At 38.3% G+C, this 14,363-nt stretch overlaps 1 protein-coding gene across 1 annotated transcript in view; it reads right to left on the bottom strand.

Moving 5' to 3' along the window:
• Window positions 1–4,342: 4,342 nt before the first annotated feature.
• The window catches only part of LOC127617057 (glycine receptor subunit alpha-4), a 32,316-nt gene continuing 22,295 nt past the window's right edge, over window positions 4,343–14,363 (bottom strand). The window contains exons 7-8 of the mRNA XM_052088930.1: window positions 13,173–13,322; window positions 4,343–5,255 (exon numbers count right to left, since the gene is read on the bottom strand). Of these exons, the coding sequence (XP_051944890.1) occupies window positions 4,962–5,255; window positions 13,173–13,322 (444 nt within the window). The 3' untranslated portion in view covers window positions 4,343–4,961. The remainder of the gene's footprint in view (window positions 5,256–13,172; window positions 13,323–14,363) is intronic.

Below are 14,363 nucleotides of genomic sequence, written 5' to 3' on the forward strand. Positions count from 1 at the left end.
CCTTGAGACATAGAGAAAGTGTTTAGAATAAAGTTTAGGACAAAAACTGTCGTGTATTTCACTTCGTGCTCATACTGTAGTTTTGAATTAATACAATTAATTCCGTCGGCATTCACATACGGTTTAGTCACACAAATATTTCAACATATCCGAAGCTCAAATCAGATCTGAAATTCTGCCTCTGCAAATGGTTGGAACTCCACACAGCGACTGTGCGAATCGCCTTTTGAAACGACTGAACATTGGTCTGTCGTCTGTCATTTTTTCGGAGGCAGTGAAAAGGCAGCTTCAATCCAGAAAGACAAAAGAAAATGATCTGCAAAAATGTAGTAAGTACTTTTAAAGTTTAAATAAAATAAAAAAAAAAAATAATTATTATTTTCTTTAGAAATGTAATTAAGTAAAAGTAAATATATTCTGTTTAAATTGCCCTCGAGTAAAGTACAAATCCTGAAAAATAATACTTGAGTATAATACTTACATATTTTTACTCAATTGCATTACACCCCTGATCGTTTGCCAGTGATGAAGATCACGTGCGAGTGCAGCCTGTGAACAATTGTCTACTGTAGGTAAAGATACTTCCTAAATAAAAGTGTACCAAAAACAAACCAATACCATGTTTTTTGGACATGTTTTTTGGAGTAGCCTTCCATATAAATTCCATGATATAGTAAGGTGATTAGATTTCTGAAGTGAAAAATATAGGCATTTCAATTTCAGTGGTAAATATGTCATTGAAATTTCATATGTTACTTATCTATGAATTAAAAACATTATGTAGTCTTCTAGATAACTGGACAACAGAGCAATTTCAATGCTTGAATGTTCTTTTGTACCCTTTCAGCTGTTCATGCAGTCTTAATTGTTTTTGCAGCTGTCTTTCACATTCACAACATGAACAGTGATGTCTTAACTGTGGAAGTTCTATTCAGAAATATGGTACTTTGAATAATTAAAAAATAGAGGTAAATGGTGAAGCAATTATGCCATTGTAAGGGCAACTGTTTTTTCATCTGTGTAAACTTACTTTATCTTTTGTAACACTGGGACTGATTTGAAAAAATAAATAAAAAAATAAATCATAGATAACTAGATATAACATATATAAGGTCTATTCTTTTAAGTGTATGTTCAAGGGGGCTTTTGTGTATTACTGTTACAGTGTGCATCCCACAAAAGTTTTAAAGAAAGAGGAGTGCACATTTTCTCTGGTTGAACATTTGAATGAGAAAGTGGTTCCACAATATTACTATCCCCAAGGTACCTTTAAAATTCTACTCAGATGCTGATTATCCCCATGGGTTGGTGCAAGGACAGTCCCAGGATAAGATCTGCTCCACTCATTCATCACACCAACACCCACTTATCATGTTATTGAGTGCTTACATGAAGATGAACAATAAATGCAAAGACCTAAGTCGCTCTCCAGAGAATATGACTAATGCATTTGTCTTCTGCCTTGTGGTGAATTAAACTGAATTCTGCTCGAGTCTTGGGAGTAAGGGAGAGAAAAAAGTTATTTGTGGTCATTAGTTTGGCTTTCATAAATGAATGTCTCACAGTATTTTGTGCAGTTAATTCATAAAAGTATGTATAAGAGAACCAATTCAAACAGTAAATAAAGAAGTTTGTTCAACTGATTACTCACAGGGTGTCCTTGATTGCAAGTCTCTCTATTTTTTCTCTCTTTTGTCCTTCTCATATTCCTTCTATCTGTCATTTATGCGCACACATATTCCAAATTTTCATTTTCAGAAGTCTCAAGTCACTTGCACAGATCAAATATACCCATTTGTAAAAGTCTCATGTTGTCAGGATGTGCAGCGTAATGATGTTAACTTATGATTCCTCTGTGCTTATTGAGGGGAAGCAGAATGGAGCAATCTCTGTGAGCGTCTCTGTATCTCTGTGATTTCCTCTGTGATTGAACTCCATTAGAGTTTCTGTATCTGTGATACAGGTGGGACTGGGGATGATAATCTGACCTGGGGGAGGGGAGAAGAAATGTCGTTGTATGCTATAAATCCAGTCCCATTTTGTGTTTGCCAGTCATGGGCTGCAGATTTACAAAATATTCTTAAATTCCACAAAGGCAACAATTGCCCCCCCAAAACTAAACAAAAGAACTCCATGTAACAAAAGGGTTATGCCTGAAGGCAATTAAGAAAACTAAATGGTGCAAAAGAAAAATGTTTCTATTCTATTCTATTATGTTCTATTCTATTATTTTTTTCTTCATATTTGTAATTCAATTGCTCCATGTGACAAAAGAGTTATGACAGGAGACATTTAAGATAAGCAAAATGTTGCTGAATTGAAATATTTTTTCTTTCTTTCTTTCTTATCTGTCACTCGCTCTCTCCTTCATGGTTTGAGTAAACCTGCTGAGGGACAGTAAATGCAGTATCCCTGTGTTAACTCATAAAGCTTCTCATGGAAAATGCACATTGTGAGATACAACAGCCAATCTTTCTGACATTTGCCTATTGCCCCCAGATTTCCTTTTGGAAAAAAATCTACTTAAATTGTCAGGAGTGTGTTGGGCTTGAGCGAATATTAAGCTCAAGCACATTTGCTCAATTGGAGAAATTTTAAACTGTCCAAGGCAAGCCGATGTTTGAGTGAGCATGGGCTGAACTCTTGACAGCAACACATTATAGCTGACAAGGACTTATTTGCTTGATGGGACTCTAAGAATATCTTCACTGTTAAAGTGATATAGACTGACTGGTTAATAAGCTTTGATTTGTGCACATGTCTATAATGTTGCATAGAAATGTATACACACTTTGTAACTTTTAAGATCTCACTGAGTAAGTCTGAACTCATTGTCATTCTGTTGCTGTTGTTAGAAACCAGGATGTGATGAGGAGGAGGGCATAGCCGGGTTGTGAGGATGCACGGCCGTCACTGAGTTGCCCAATCAATGGGAGAGAGATAAGAGAGGAGCCGGGGACACGAGAGACAGATGCGGCCACAGTGTGTGCGCGTGTCTGTGTGTTTTATGTTATGTTTAAAATCCTTTGTATCATTAAAGTTTACGTTGACTGCTCAGCAGGTTCCCACCTCCTCCTTTCCCATCCTTGAACCGCAATACATTGGTGCCAAAACCCGATGTCAGGTTTGAACTCGCATTGTTTGGGATGGTGCGGAGGATCTGCTGCCATCCGCCGGGAGGTGGAGGAGCCATTGTCATCCGTCAGGGGAAGGAGTGCCCGTGGGATCAGAAGAAGAGTGTTTTCTTTTCTTTTCTATCTCTCTCCCCTCTCTCTCCCGCTCACACTTTCTCTCTCCCCTCTCCCCTCGTCTCTCTCAGATTCTCAGGAGGCGGGGGGACCATTGGGTGGCAGAACGGCCAGAAGGGCAGCGTCTCCCCTGGAGGAGTGTGATGAGGAATAGAGTGTGGCCGGGTTGTGAGGACCCATGCCCAGTGGTGAGCTGCCCAATCAGTGGGAGAGAGATAAGGGTGATCATAAAACAAATAAGCCTCCGCCTCCTCCTTTCCCATCCTTGAACCACATTACATTGGGTTAATCCATTAACAAATGGGATGGAATTAATCTGCCTCTACCATTTTCTGAGTTAATCATTTTGTTTCCTACAACACATTTCACCCTTGGGACTTCAGCGTACAGAAAACTAGATTAGATACTCCTCAGACAAAAGGCTGCACACAGAGGTTGACGGCCTTAATTCACTGTCATTAACAAAGAACGTAGAGTCCTTTTCAGACTCATTAGCAGATAAAGAAACCCTTGTGATTCCAATTAAAATCCCCATCCATCCATCCTCAGCACCAATGCCTTTCTCCTTCACCCTGTATCTCTGCACATCCTCAGACGGCAATCCGGACAGGAAAATAAATGACAATTTTTATGTTTGACTGAGGAACATATTTTGAGCACACACTAATAGAGAATGGCTGTGATGTGTGATACATGTCTCTGTTTGTTGACAATTAAAGTTTGATGCTGCCAGAGTGACAGAGCATCACACATAATTTGTTTCCTCCAGCCATCAATTTTAGCAATTTTAACCATGATGGAATGATTTGGCTATTTTGCATTTTATGAGTGTGAATAATAAATATTAATGGTAAATAAAATAAAAATATGATGCTGAACAGTAGTTTATAATAAATCAGTCTGGAAATGTACTGATTTAATATCCAGAGCAATTTTCATTAATGACAACTACAACAACAAAAGAACACATCTTGTGCTTTTGAATAACATTCAGTTTTATCTTCTGCGGTGAACTGTAGGGAAAATAATGCACCACAGTACAAAACAACTCAGATTTCTTGGTAGAATATCCATTTATTCAAATTTAGGCAAAAAGTAATACACATTTGTGCTGTCTGCAGTCTGTGAACAACTGTGCATATGTACACTTTATACACTCATATATATTTATAATCTCATATTAATAAAACAGTACATCATCCCTCTGTACCTGTACCCATGAATAGTAAATCCAAACCCTCGCCTTAATAGCCCATTAGTTTGGCATTTTGAAGTGTAAAAACACATTTGTTTTGAGGTTTTTAAAAACATTCATTCAAGGTTGCATCTTGTGATAAAATTCAAGTCAATATTTTCTATCCGAAAAAGAACAAAACATTTCAGCCGATAACTCAGATGGAGCTGACAAAGTGAGGACAATAGCTAGTAGTGCAATCCACTCAAATTAAGATGTGAACGAAGGGAGAGCCAGGTCCCCAACAGTATTTGCATCTACGAGCCCCCTTGTCAGTTTGAGTGGGCACTTTATGTTCTTTTTGAAATCCAGAAGTCTCACCTGAGCACAAGGTTTTAGCACTGATGGCATTTCTGGCGTGAAAATGATTTTGAAATACAATTCTAGTGTGGATATGACAGGCGGTTTTGGTTCAAAGAAAGAGACAAGTAAAGAAAAGAAGCAGTAAAATGAATAAGTGCCGTAACCAGGAGAGATGATTACAGGTTGGCATGGATGTCCTCGTGTCGCAGCACTTTGTAGGTGATCCAGTAGAAGATGTTGAATATAAGGAAGCTGAGAGGAAACACGGCTCTGGATATGGTATCAATTCGTTTAGCTCGGTCCACAAAGCGCTTTCGGACTGCATCCCCATCGTACAGCACTTGCACTGGGGGTGGTGGGGTGAATACGGTGGAAGCTCCCACAGTTGTCCCATCCTTAGATTGTAGGCAATGACCCAATCCATACCCACGGAAGTAAAAGCCCCGACTTTCCCGAACAAGCTCCTCCTCCTTTAACAAATGTAGGGAAGAAAAAGGCTTCTCAGTATTTGTTAAATGTTGTTCAGTGGCAGGCAATAAAGAAACTTTGACCCACACTGCTCACACAGCACAATAAAATGTGCCATTCTATAATTTTAGCTCATGCATTAACATGGTTTTATGATTGCCGACTCTGCACAGCTTATGGAGCAATGGTTGATCACAACAAATGAACCATGTGTCCCAATGACATTAAGACAAGGACAGATATTTGCCTCCCTTATTTGGCCTTACCAAATAAGTATCAAATCTCTCAAAATATCCACATGAGGTGACAGGGCCTCAATTAAATAACCTACAATAGGTATTGTCATGTAATTGATGACCAAGCCTCTTTTGCAGAATCTCGGAACAAGTCTTCTCCTTCTTTATGGAATATTAATAGACATATAGCCCAGTCGAAACACTCCCTGATTCCTTGAGATGCACAGAAAGGCAAGGTAAAGACATTTTCAATCCAATGGTTAAATGAGAGAAACGATTCACACACGAGTGGTCTATTCACACCAACAGGGAAATGAAAAATTGTCAGGCTGAATGGAAACCAATTTTAGACTGTTACAATATGTGGCGCTGATCGACATCTTACTGGTGTATGTGGAATCTTTTTCTTTCTCCACTCCATCAAAACTACTGGCATCTAATGTCTCATTAATTTCACATCAAAGTACTGTATATCAATATACAGTAAGTCAAAAGCAGGGACAATCTACAGTTCTTTAGTCATTTGCTTAGTCAAGTTTTCCGCATGTAGTATTTTATACGAGGTCTGTGCCTCTAATACCACCACATAAATTAGTTATTTGAATCAGTTTATCTGTCAATCTATGACAAATTACCCCTTTCCTCTAAAGCATCACAAGATTAAGTTCTTGTTTAGTTCCTCATTAAATCCTTGTACCTAAAAACAATCTAGTGACTCACGTGCCAAGGAATAATGATGTGTTTGATAAAGAGGCACCCATTTAAAGGGAGTTTGTCACCTATGAAAACAGTCTGGGTTAGACCTTAGTGCTTTAGTGCCTTACTTCTTAAATCAAGATTAGACAGTGTCACGACTCTGAAGAGTGTCTAAAAAGATCTTGCTGCAGACATGTTTTAGTATAAAACAGGTCAGGTCTATTTATGTGGGGCTTATTACAGATTGAGAGGGAAATACTGCATACTGGGGGCCACTTAACATTATGGACTAAAAGAAAAATAAAACATTTTAGGTGGAGGCACACCTTACCATAAGCACATACTTGTGTATTACACCCCCACACTCCTAAATGGAACAGTTCACCTAAAATGAACCTCACTTTAAAGGAGTATTCCAGGTTTAATACAAGTTAAGCTCAATTGAAAGCATTTTTCATAATGTTGATTACCACAAAAAAGAATTTTGACTTACCCCTCCTTTTCTTAAAAAAAAAAAAAGCAAAAATGTAGGTTACAGTGAGCCATTTACAATGAAAGTTTAGGCCTGTTCACACTAAACCTGTTTTTATTTTGGTATGTATGTATGTTCCTTTCGAACTAGCTTTTTAAAGGTAACGATGCATTCCTATGGAGCTATGCACAACGGGTCCGACAAATCGTCCATTTCTTTTACAGAGAGTGCTCTGATTTTTTCCCCCTTTGGACTGCGTTGAAATAAGTCAGACCAGAGATAAGAGCTTTTTGTCAGTCACCGCAGCCTTTGCATGACAAACATAAACACAATCTGTTTTTGAAAGTCAGCTTATGGTCTTTTGTCTTAAATTACATTATTTAATATGTACATCACTGTGCCTGTTATATTCTCATGGCATTAAAAATAGCAGCCAGGATCAGTAATTCGTTTGCACTGAGCACGTAGAAAATCCCCCAAAAGACACTTTAAATGCTATATTTTACTGTAGACAAATGAATTTCAGAACCACACTTCTTATTTGCAAGTGTATTATAACAAAGTATTGACCAATATGGATTCCGCGTGAATAAACCTTCCGTCAGAGGTTTGTCTTTCAAACAGTGATGGGAAGTCCAATTATTTTCTGCGAATCGGTACTTTCGAAGGTTCGTTTCAATGAACTGGTTAAAAAAAAAAACGATTCACCAGTTCATTAACGGCATCACTTAATGACGTCACTATACAGTATATAATTCTAATATGCCGGTGTAATAGAATACACACTCAATCATATTCAATAAAGCCATATGTAAGGGCATATTGCTGTTTATTGCATCAGTGTTTCATTCAGTGGTCTTAATACATCTTACATTAAATTATTGCTCCTAAAGCACCCAATACTGACACAACCGTGGATGTGGATATATAACATGGATGTTCTACACATTTAATTAGTCTTAATCAACTCTGTTTACATCTCTCGACTGAAACGTCTCGCCCCCTCATTCAAGGTCTCAGTTCACGCACGCATACTCATCGAGAACTGCTGTGAACGACTCAATGCACTGTTGACTCGATAGCTTTAGACTGGATCATCTTCAAACATTGATAAAACGATAATACAATCAAGTCATAAACATATTTCCAGTATGTTTTATTTGTTACACTCTCTGTTGTTCTGCAAAATACACCTGAAACATACTGTAAAGGAGTTCAATGGGAAGGAGGAGGTAAGAACCGGCTTGGCAATATAAATAATATTTTAATGAATAACTTAAACCAAAAGACAAACACACACATGACGGACGTGTCTGTAAACTATCTCTCTCTCGTCGCACCACCGTCTGCCATCGGCCTTTATCCCTCTCAGAGGCTTAATTAGCCTGATAAGGGACCAGGTGTGTATAATCACGACCCGGCCCCACCCTTCGCCCTGCTACACATACATTTCGCCCCTTAATCACATACATGCTCAGTGTCTTTAGCTCATCAGTTCTCAGTATGTTGGACACCTCCGAAAGAGGCAATTCTCAGTTCAGTGTACTGTTGACTCGAGAACTGTTACGAGTAACTCATTGTACTGTTGACTTGAGAACTGTTATGAGCAACTCATTGTACTGTTGACTTGAGAGCTGTTGCGAGCAACTCATTGTACTGTTGACTCGAGAGCTGTTGCAAGCAACTCATTGTACTGTTGACTCGAGAGCTGTTGCGAGCAACTCGTACTGTTGACTTGAGAGCTGTTGTGAGCAACTCATTGTACTGTTGACTTGAGAGCTGTTACGAGCAACTCATTGTACTGTTGACTTGAGAGCTGTTACGAGCAACTCATTGTACTGTTGACTCGAGAGCTGTTACGAGCAACTCATTGTACTGTTCACTCGAGAGCTGTTGTGAGCAACTCATTGTACTGTTGACTGGAGAGCTGTTGCGAGCAACTCATTGTACTGTTGACTCGAGAGCTGTTGCGAGCAACTCATTGTACTGTTGACTTGAGAGCTGTTACGAGCAACTCATTGTACTGTAGACTCGAGAGCTGTTGCGAGCAACTCATTGTACTGTTGACTTGAGAGCTGTTACGAGCAACTCATTGTACTGTTGACTTGAGAGCTGTTACGAGCAACTCATTGTACTGTTGACTTGAGAGCTGTTGTGAGCAACTCATTGTACTGTTGACTTGAGAGCTGTTACGAGCAACTCATTGTACTGTTGACTTGAGAGCTGTTACGAGCAACTCATTGTTCTGTTGACTCGAGAGCTGTTGCGAGCAATTCATTGTACTGTTGACTTGAGAGCTGTTGCGAGCAACTCATTGTACTGTTGACTCGAGAGCTGTTGCGAGCAACTCATTGTACTGTTGACTCGAGAGCTGTTGCGAGCAACTCATTGTACTGTTGACTTGAGAGCTGATGCGACCCGAGCGTTCAGTCCGATTTGTGAACTAGTTGGAGCGGTTCGTTGCCAATAAGAGTTGGCAAAAGCAGATATCACAAGTTCTAAGATCATATTACTCCCGGTCATTGGCTCATTTTGATTTGTAGTGTCAGGCACATCCGAAAGACAGGTTAAGATAGAGTAACTTGTGGATCAGTGTTGATTTAAGAAGCGAACTGTTTCAAACAATTCAGTCCGATTTGGTGAACTAGTTCAACTTGTTCACTAAAAAGAACAAGTATAAAAGAACGATTAGTTAGTTTTAGGGTTTACAACGTTACATCGTTATGGCAGCGAAGTTGTAAAATGTATTTGACCTATAACTTTACACAATAAATGTAAGTAAACAATTGTATCGTACTAAAATCATGTTAACACATGACACAATACATATTGTGAGTATTACAGTGAGTATTTTAACAATTGAGCTAACTTGTATTGAACCCAGAATATTCCTTTAAAGCTTAAAGTGATTGTTCACCCCAAAAAAATATATATTTATATACTCTCATTATTTACTCACCCTTATGCCATCCCAGATGTGTTTATCTTTATTTCTTCACCTATAACAGAAGAATTGTAGCAGAAATCAAGATTTGTTTGAAGTATATTTCAGCTCTGTAGGTCCATACAATTCAAGTGAATGGTGACCAAAACTTTGAAGCTCCAAAACGCACACAAAGGCAGCGTACAAGTCATTCATGTGACTCCAGTGGTTAAATTCATGTCTTCAGAAGCAATTTTAGCAGTTTTGGGTGAGAAAAGACAAAATGTAACTCCCTTTTCTCTCTAGGCACAATAATGTATTCAAAAAGGGTTAAGTTTAGGGGAAGGGCCGGGTGGGGGTCTGTGGTACTCATAAGAAGCACAACAAACATGCTGCAGTGATGCCCCTATAGTAATTAATTATGGGTACAAATAGCATCTAACCTTATTTGGACTTAGTACAAAGGTGATTTTTATTGCCATTTACACTTGGTGAAAATATTATTTTTAATAGTAAAATAATATTACAATAGTACAAAATTGTGGCCACTTTTCACTTGCATTGTATGGACCTACAGAGCTGAGATATTCTTTTAAATATCTTTGTTTTTGTTCTGCAAAAGAAAGTCATACATATCTGGGATGGCAAGATGAGAATTTTCATTTTTAGGTGAACTTTCCCTTTAAAATAAGACCCAAAAGTTTTACAAAAATGTGACTCGTGTATCATATTCCAAGCCTTCTGAAGCCATATGATAGGTCCTGACGAGAAACTAAACTAAAATTAAACCTTAATTAAGTTGCTAAATGCAGGGAATGCATAAATGCATTTATTTTGTCTATATTTACTCAACAGTACGTGTCAATTTTCAACATTATGCGCTTAAAGAAAAGTGGTGCCTGAATATACAGTGTGAGACGGTTTATCACTGCTGTGGACATAATAAAGAAGAATTTCAAGACAGAATTTAAAAAGTATAAAGACATACAGACGTCACCATGATTCTGAGAATGTAATGGGGTATACGAAAAGTGTGTCGAGAACAACCAGACTAAAGGGGTGCTGGCTTTCTGGGGCTCAGTGTTTTCCTGTGGGAAAAGAGGATGTGGATACAGATGGTAGTTTTACCCTGACGCAGGTGTTGCAGTGTTGGTTGGGTTTGCTGAAGCTTGTGCTGTTGCCAGGGAGCTCATTCACTTTCCGTAGCAAGTCGATGCTTCCAGGCTCACTTGCTTGATCCTCCACGATGAAGAATGTCAATGAACATTTTACATTTATATGATATGTTTTGTACATTCTTAGTCCCTGAATGTTATACAACACTTAATACAACAGTTAGTTTCGGTGCACTAATTTGCTAAAAAAAAAAGCATTCCAAGTGTGGTAATATTTCCCAAAACAGCAACGGGACATTCCACTCTTTTCTCATCTTAGTTTGTGTCATCTCAGACAGGCTTCTTTAGAAAACTATTTTTGTTGGTGAAAAAAGAAGATACATTTTTGCCTGAAACATACAACAAGTTACTAAATATGACAATAGAACAGTTGTATAAAAGCAATATCACACGCAATCATGCTGTTGTACTTAATGCTGTTGATTACCTACAATATGGATGAATCACAACCGTTTTGATATTTATGTCAGAAGCACTCGTTCGAGTGATATTGCTTAATTTGCCTCATGCTTTTAAACTTCTGGGGATCAAAAAGAGCACAACCATCCATCAGCCTATTTAGAGAGCACATCCTTTTTAATCTTGCAGAGTACAGTAGACTTTAAGCATCAAATAGTGTATAAGTGCATGCAATCAGAAACAAGCTGAGCAGAATGAATATCATCAAAATTGACAATTGTGTAAATACTTAAACATGCAATTGAAAGGACAAACACAGTCAAGTCAAAGCTGGTGCTCTCCATCATCATGTTGCTAGGCAACACTGCTGAAAGAGCACACTTCTTTGCAGGTTGCTAAGGGACACTCAGATGGAGTGTGCACTCAACTAACTGGCCAGTATCTTAGTCTCCTCAGCAAAACTTGATGAAATTCAAGAGGATAATGTTCAAATGTCAGAGTACAGTCAGCTACAAGTCAGACATACTGGCACAATTTTCTCAGCACAGATCTGTATGTGTTTGCGATTGCACGAACATTTGTCTGTGGTGTTTTGAAGGCAGGATGAAGCTGAGGATTTGTTCTATTGATTAGTGATGGGTCATTCATGAACAATTCGTTCATTTTGAAGGAATATTTTATGTGACTCAGAAGAACGAGTAATCTAAGAGAGTGATTCGTTCATTTTGTGTTGGCCACGCATGCGCATTGCGCAACCTCCGTTAGGTTCATGAAAAATGCATAGGCTGTACAGAATCTGAAATGATTAGTTCACCTTTCAACTGTTTTGGTCCGAGTCATTCGTTTTGTCACGTGACAGCCGTATACGTTATGCACACATGTCACATGAAAAAACGAACAACTCGGACAAGAAGATTCCAGAGGTGAACTAATCTTTCTGTTTCTCATTTCTTGTCCTTGGCAGCATTATAATTTTTTCTTTATTGGGACTATAATCAAAGTTTGTGTAAGTAGATGAGTTGGGGTTGGGGGGTTGGCTATGGAAAATGTTACATTTAAATTTAATTCTGCTCAAATGAATGAAATTACTTGAATGAAGATTCGTTCAGTTTGCTGAATGAGACTCAAAGGTCCAAGTCAGTAAAATTATCCGATCTTCTCATCACTTGTATTGATTAATCCTGGCTAGTAGTTGGTCCATCAGCCTAACAGCTCTCTCAGCCAGTGGCCCATGCATCAATACCACACAGATTGATCATTCAGAACAGAGACTTTCTTGGTAGGAGAGAATTGGATGAAGAGTAATGGGTGCCAAGCTCTTTGAGGCAAAAGGGGGAGGCAATCTTTCTCATTCTTAAAGAGAGTGATTCAAAAAATGTTCTCATTATTGATTCAGATCCAAGGAACACACTCGTACATTTTCAGGGCTTGTGAGTTTGGACAGCAATTGCTGTTCTACCAGCCCTGAAAGTGCCCTGGACATTCTCTAACCTACAATTTTAAATGAGATTGTTTGGGCCTTGATATTTACAGTATTGAAGATTATGCAAGATCATAATATCTCTTGTCCTGACTGGACAAGTGATGTTCCAAGAATGCAAATATTTAATACAACAACACTGTTAGTCTGTTCGTCAGTCTGATTTTACTCTCCAAAGTCTTGGGGGTATTGTCCTAGCTTTCTGCTCTGAAGGCTCTTTGGCATTTTAGTCAGTATCAATGATGTAGGATCAAGGAACAGGTTGTTTGCCTTTGGAAAATGGCTGTGGCAAAGCTTTACAAGCTGGCATAAACAGTGTGCTCAGCATAGGGCACTGCTCACTATGGAAACAAGGCAATCTAAATTCCCCCACCCACCCTAGATGTGACAGCTGGCTGCAGTATGTGGTATTGCCAATGTTTGGATATTTGACTGAGTACAATGACAAGAGATGTGTCAAACTTTAATCCACAGTGATAGGAGCCCGTATTTGTTTGTGTGTGTGTATATGTGTGTGCGTGTTCATCATCACACTTACTATTCTGTTCCTTCGCTGCTTCTTACGCAGCCTGATGAACTCCTTATGTTGCCTTGAGACAAAGTTGACTGCTGCGTACTCCAGCAGTGCCGCAAACACAAACAGCAGACAGACAGCCATCCAGATGTCAATGGCCTTCACGTAGGAAACCTGGGATGCACAAGGTCAAAGTAACATCAATAGGTGATCGATAGGGGCATTGCTAGGAATAATGAGGCAGGGCTGACTTTTCATTTGTGCTACAAAGAGTAAGGACATACACCCAAGCACTGGTTCTTAAGAGTTTTCTAATGAGTGCTGTATTAACTAAAACAAGTCGGTCTCTGTCTCTCTCTGCTCAAACCCTGATGACATCCAACTCGCATTACACTATAATTTCTTGTCCCTTTAAATGTTCAAATTGATCTTGAAAACCACCATATTTGAAGTAAAGGTAATAAAACATTTTTGTTCCTTCTATTGTTGGTGCTGTAATTTAATTGTAAAATTTTTATTGATTCATTGCAACCACTCTGAGTTCAAAATATATCAATTAACTGATTTTGTTTGAGGTAAGGGGCGGGCTTTTACTTTTTTGTCAAAGCTAGAACTCAAAGATTCCAAAGATATTTACCCAATTTAATGACATAATCAATGCTTGACTAGCATGTGTGAAGGGACTTTGACGCGTGCGCGCTCATTGGACTCATTGGGCCGCATGTGCGACTGCGCGTGCTCAGCTTCTGCGTCTGACAGGAGTGGATGGGGTTTCTAAGGCACTTCAGCAATTATATATATATATATATATATATATATATATATATATATATATATATATAATTATTTTTTTACCAATTATAATTTCACTATACCAATAAAATGTTTCTTGGGCCTATTTAGGCCTATGTTTTGTTTGATGTTTGTAAACAGATGCAAGTGATTTTCAACATCCTAGCTTATAGTAAAATGTAATTTGTTCCTATAGTTTAATCATTTCAGTGGACACTTTCTATGGAAGCCCAGGAATGCTTGAATGAAAGTATACATTTTCAATCTATTAATTTGAAAATAAAAATTTGAATAAATAAACCAATTAATAAATGGACAAATATATAGACACATTTATTTATTCATGTTTTAAAATGTAATTATATTTAGCAATAAAACAGCACAATAATAAGTCATTTTTAAATGCACCTTTTCAATTGTGTT

This window comes from Xyrauchen texanus, chromosome 23, assembly GCF_025860055.1.
Source record: "Xyrauchen texanus isolate HMW12.3.18 chromosome 23, RBS_HiC_50CHRs, whole genome shotgun sequence".
In the NCBI taxonomy this organism is placed as follows: Eukaryota; Metazoa; Chordata; class Actinopteri; order Cypriniformes; family Catostomidae; genus Xyrauchen; species Xyrauchen texanus.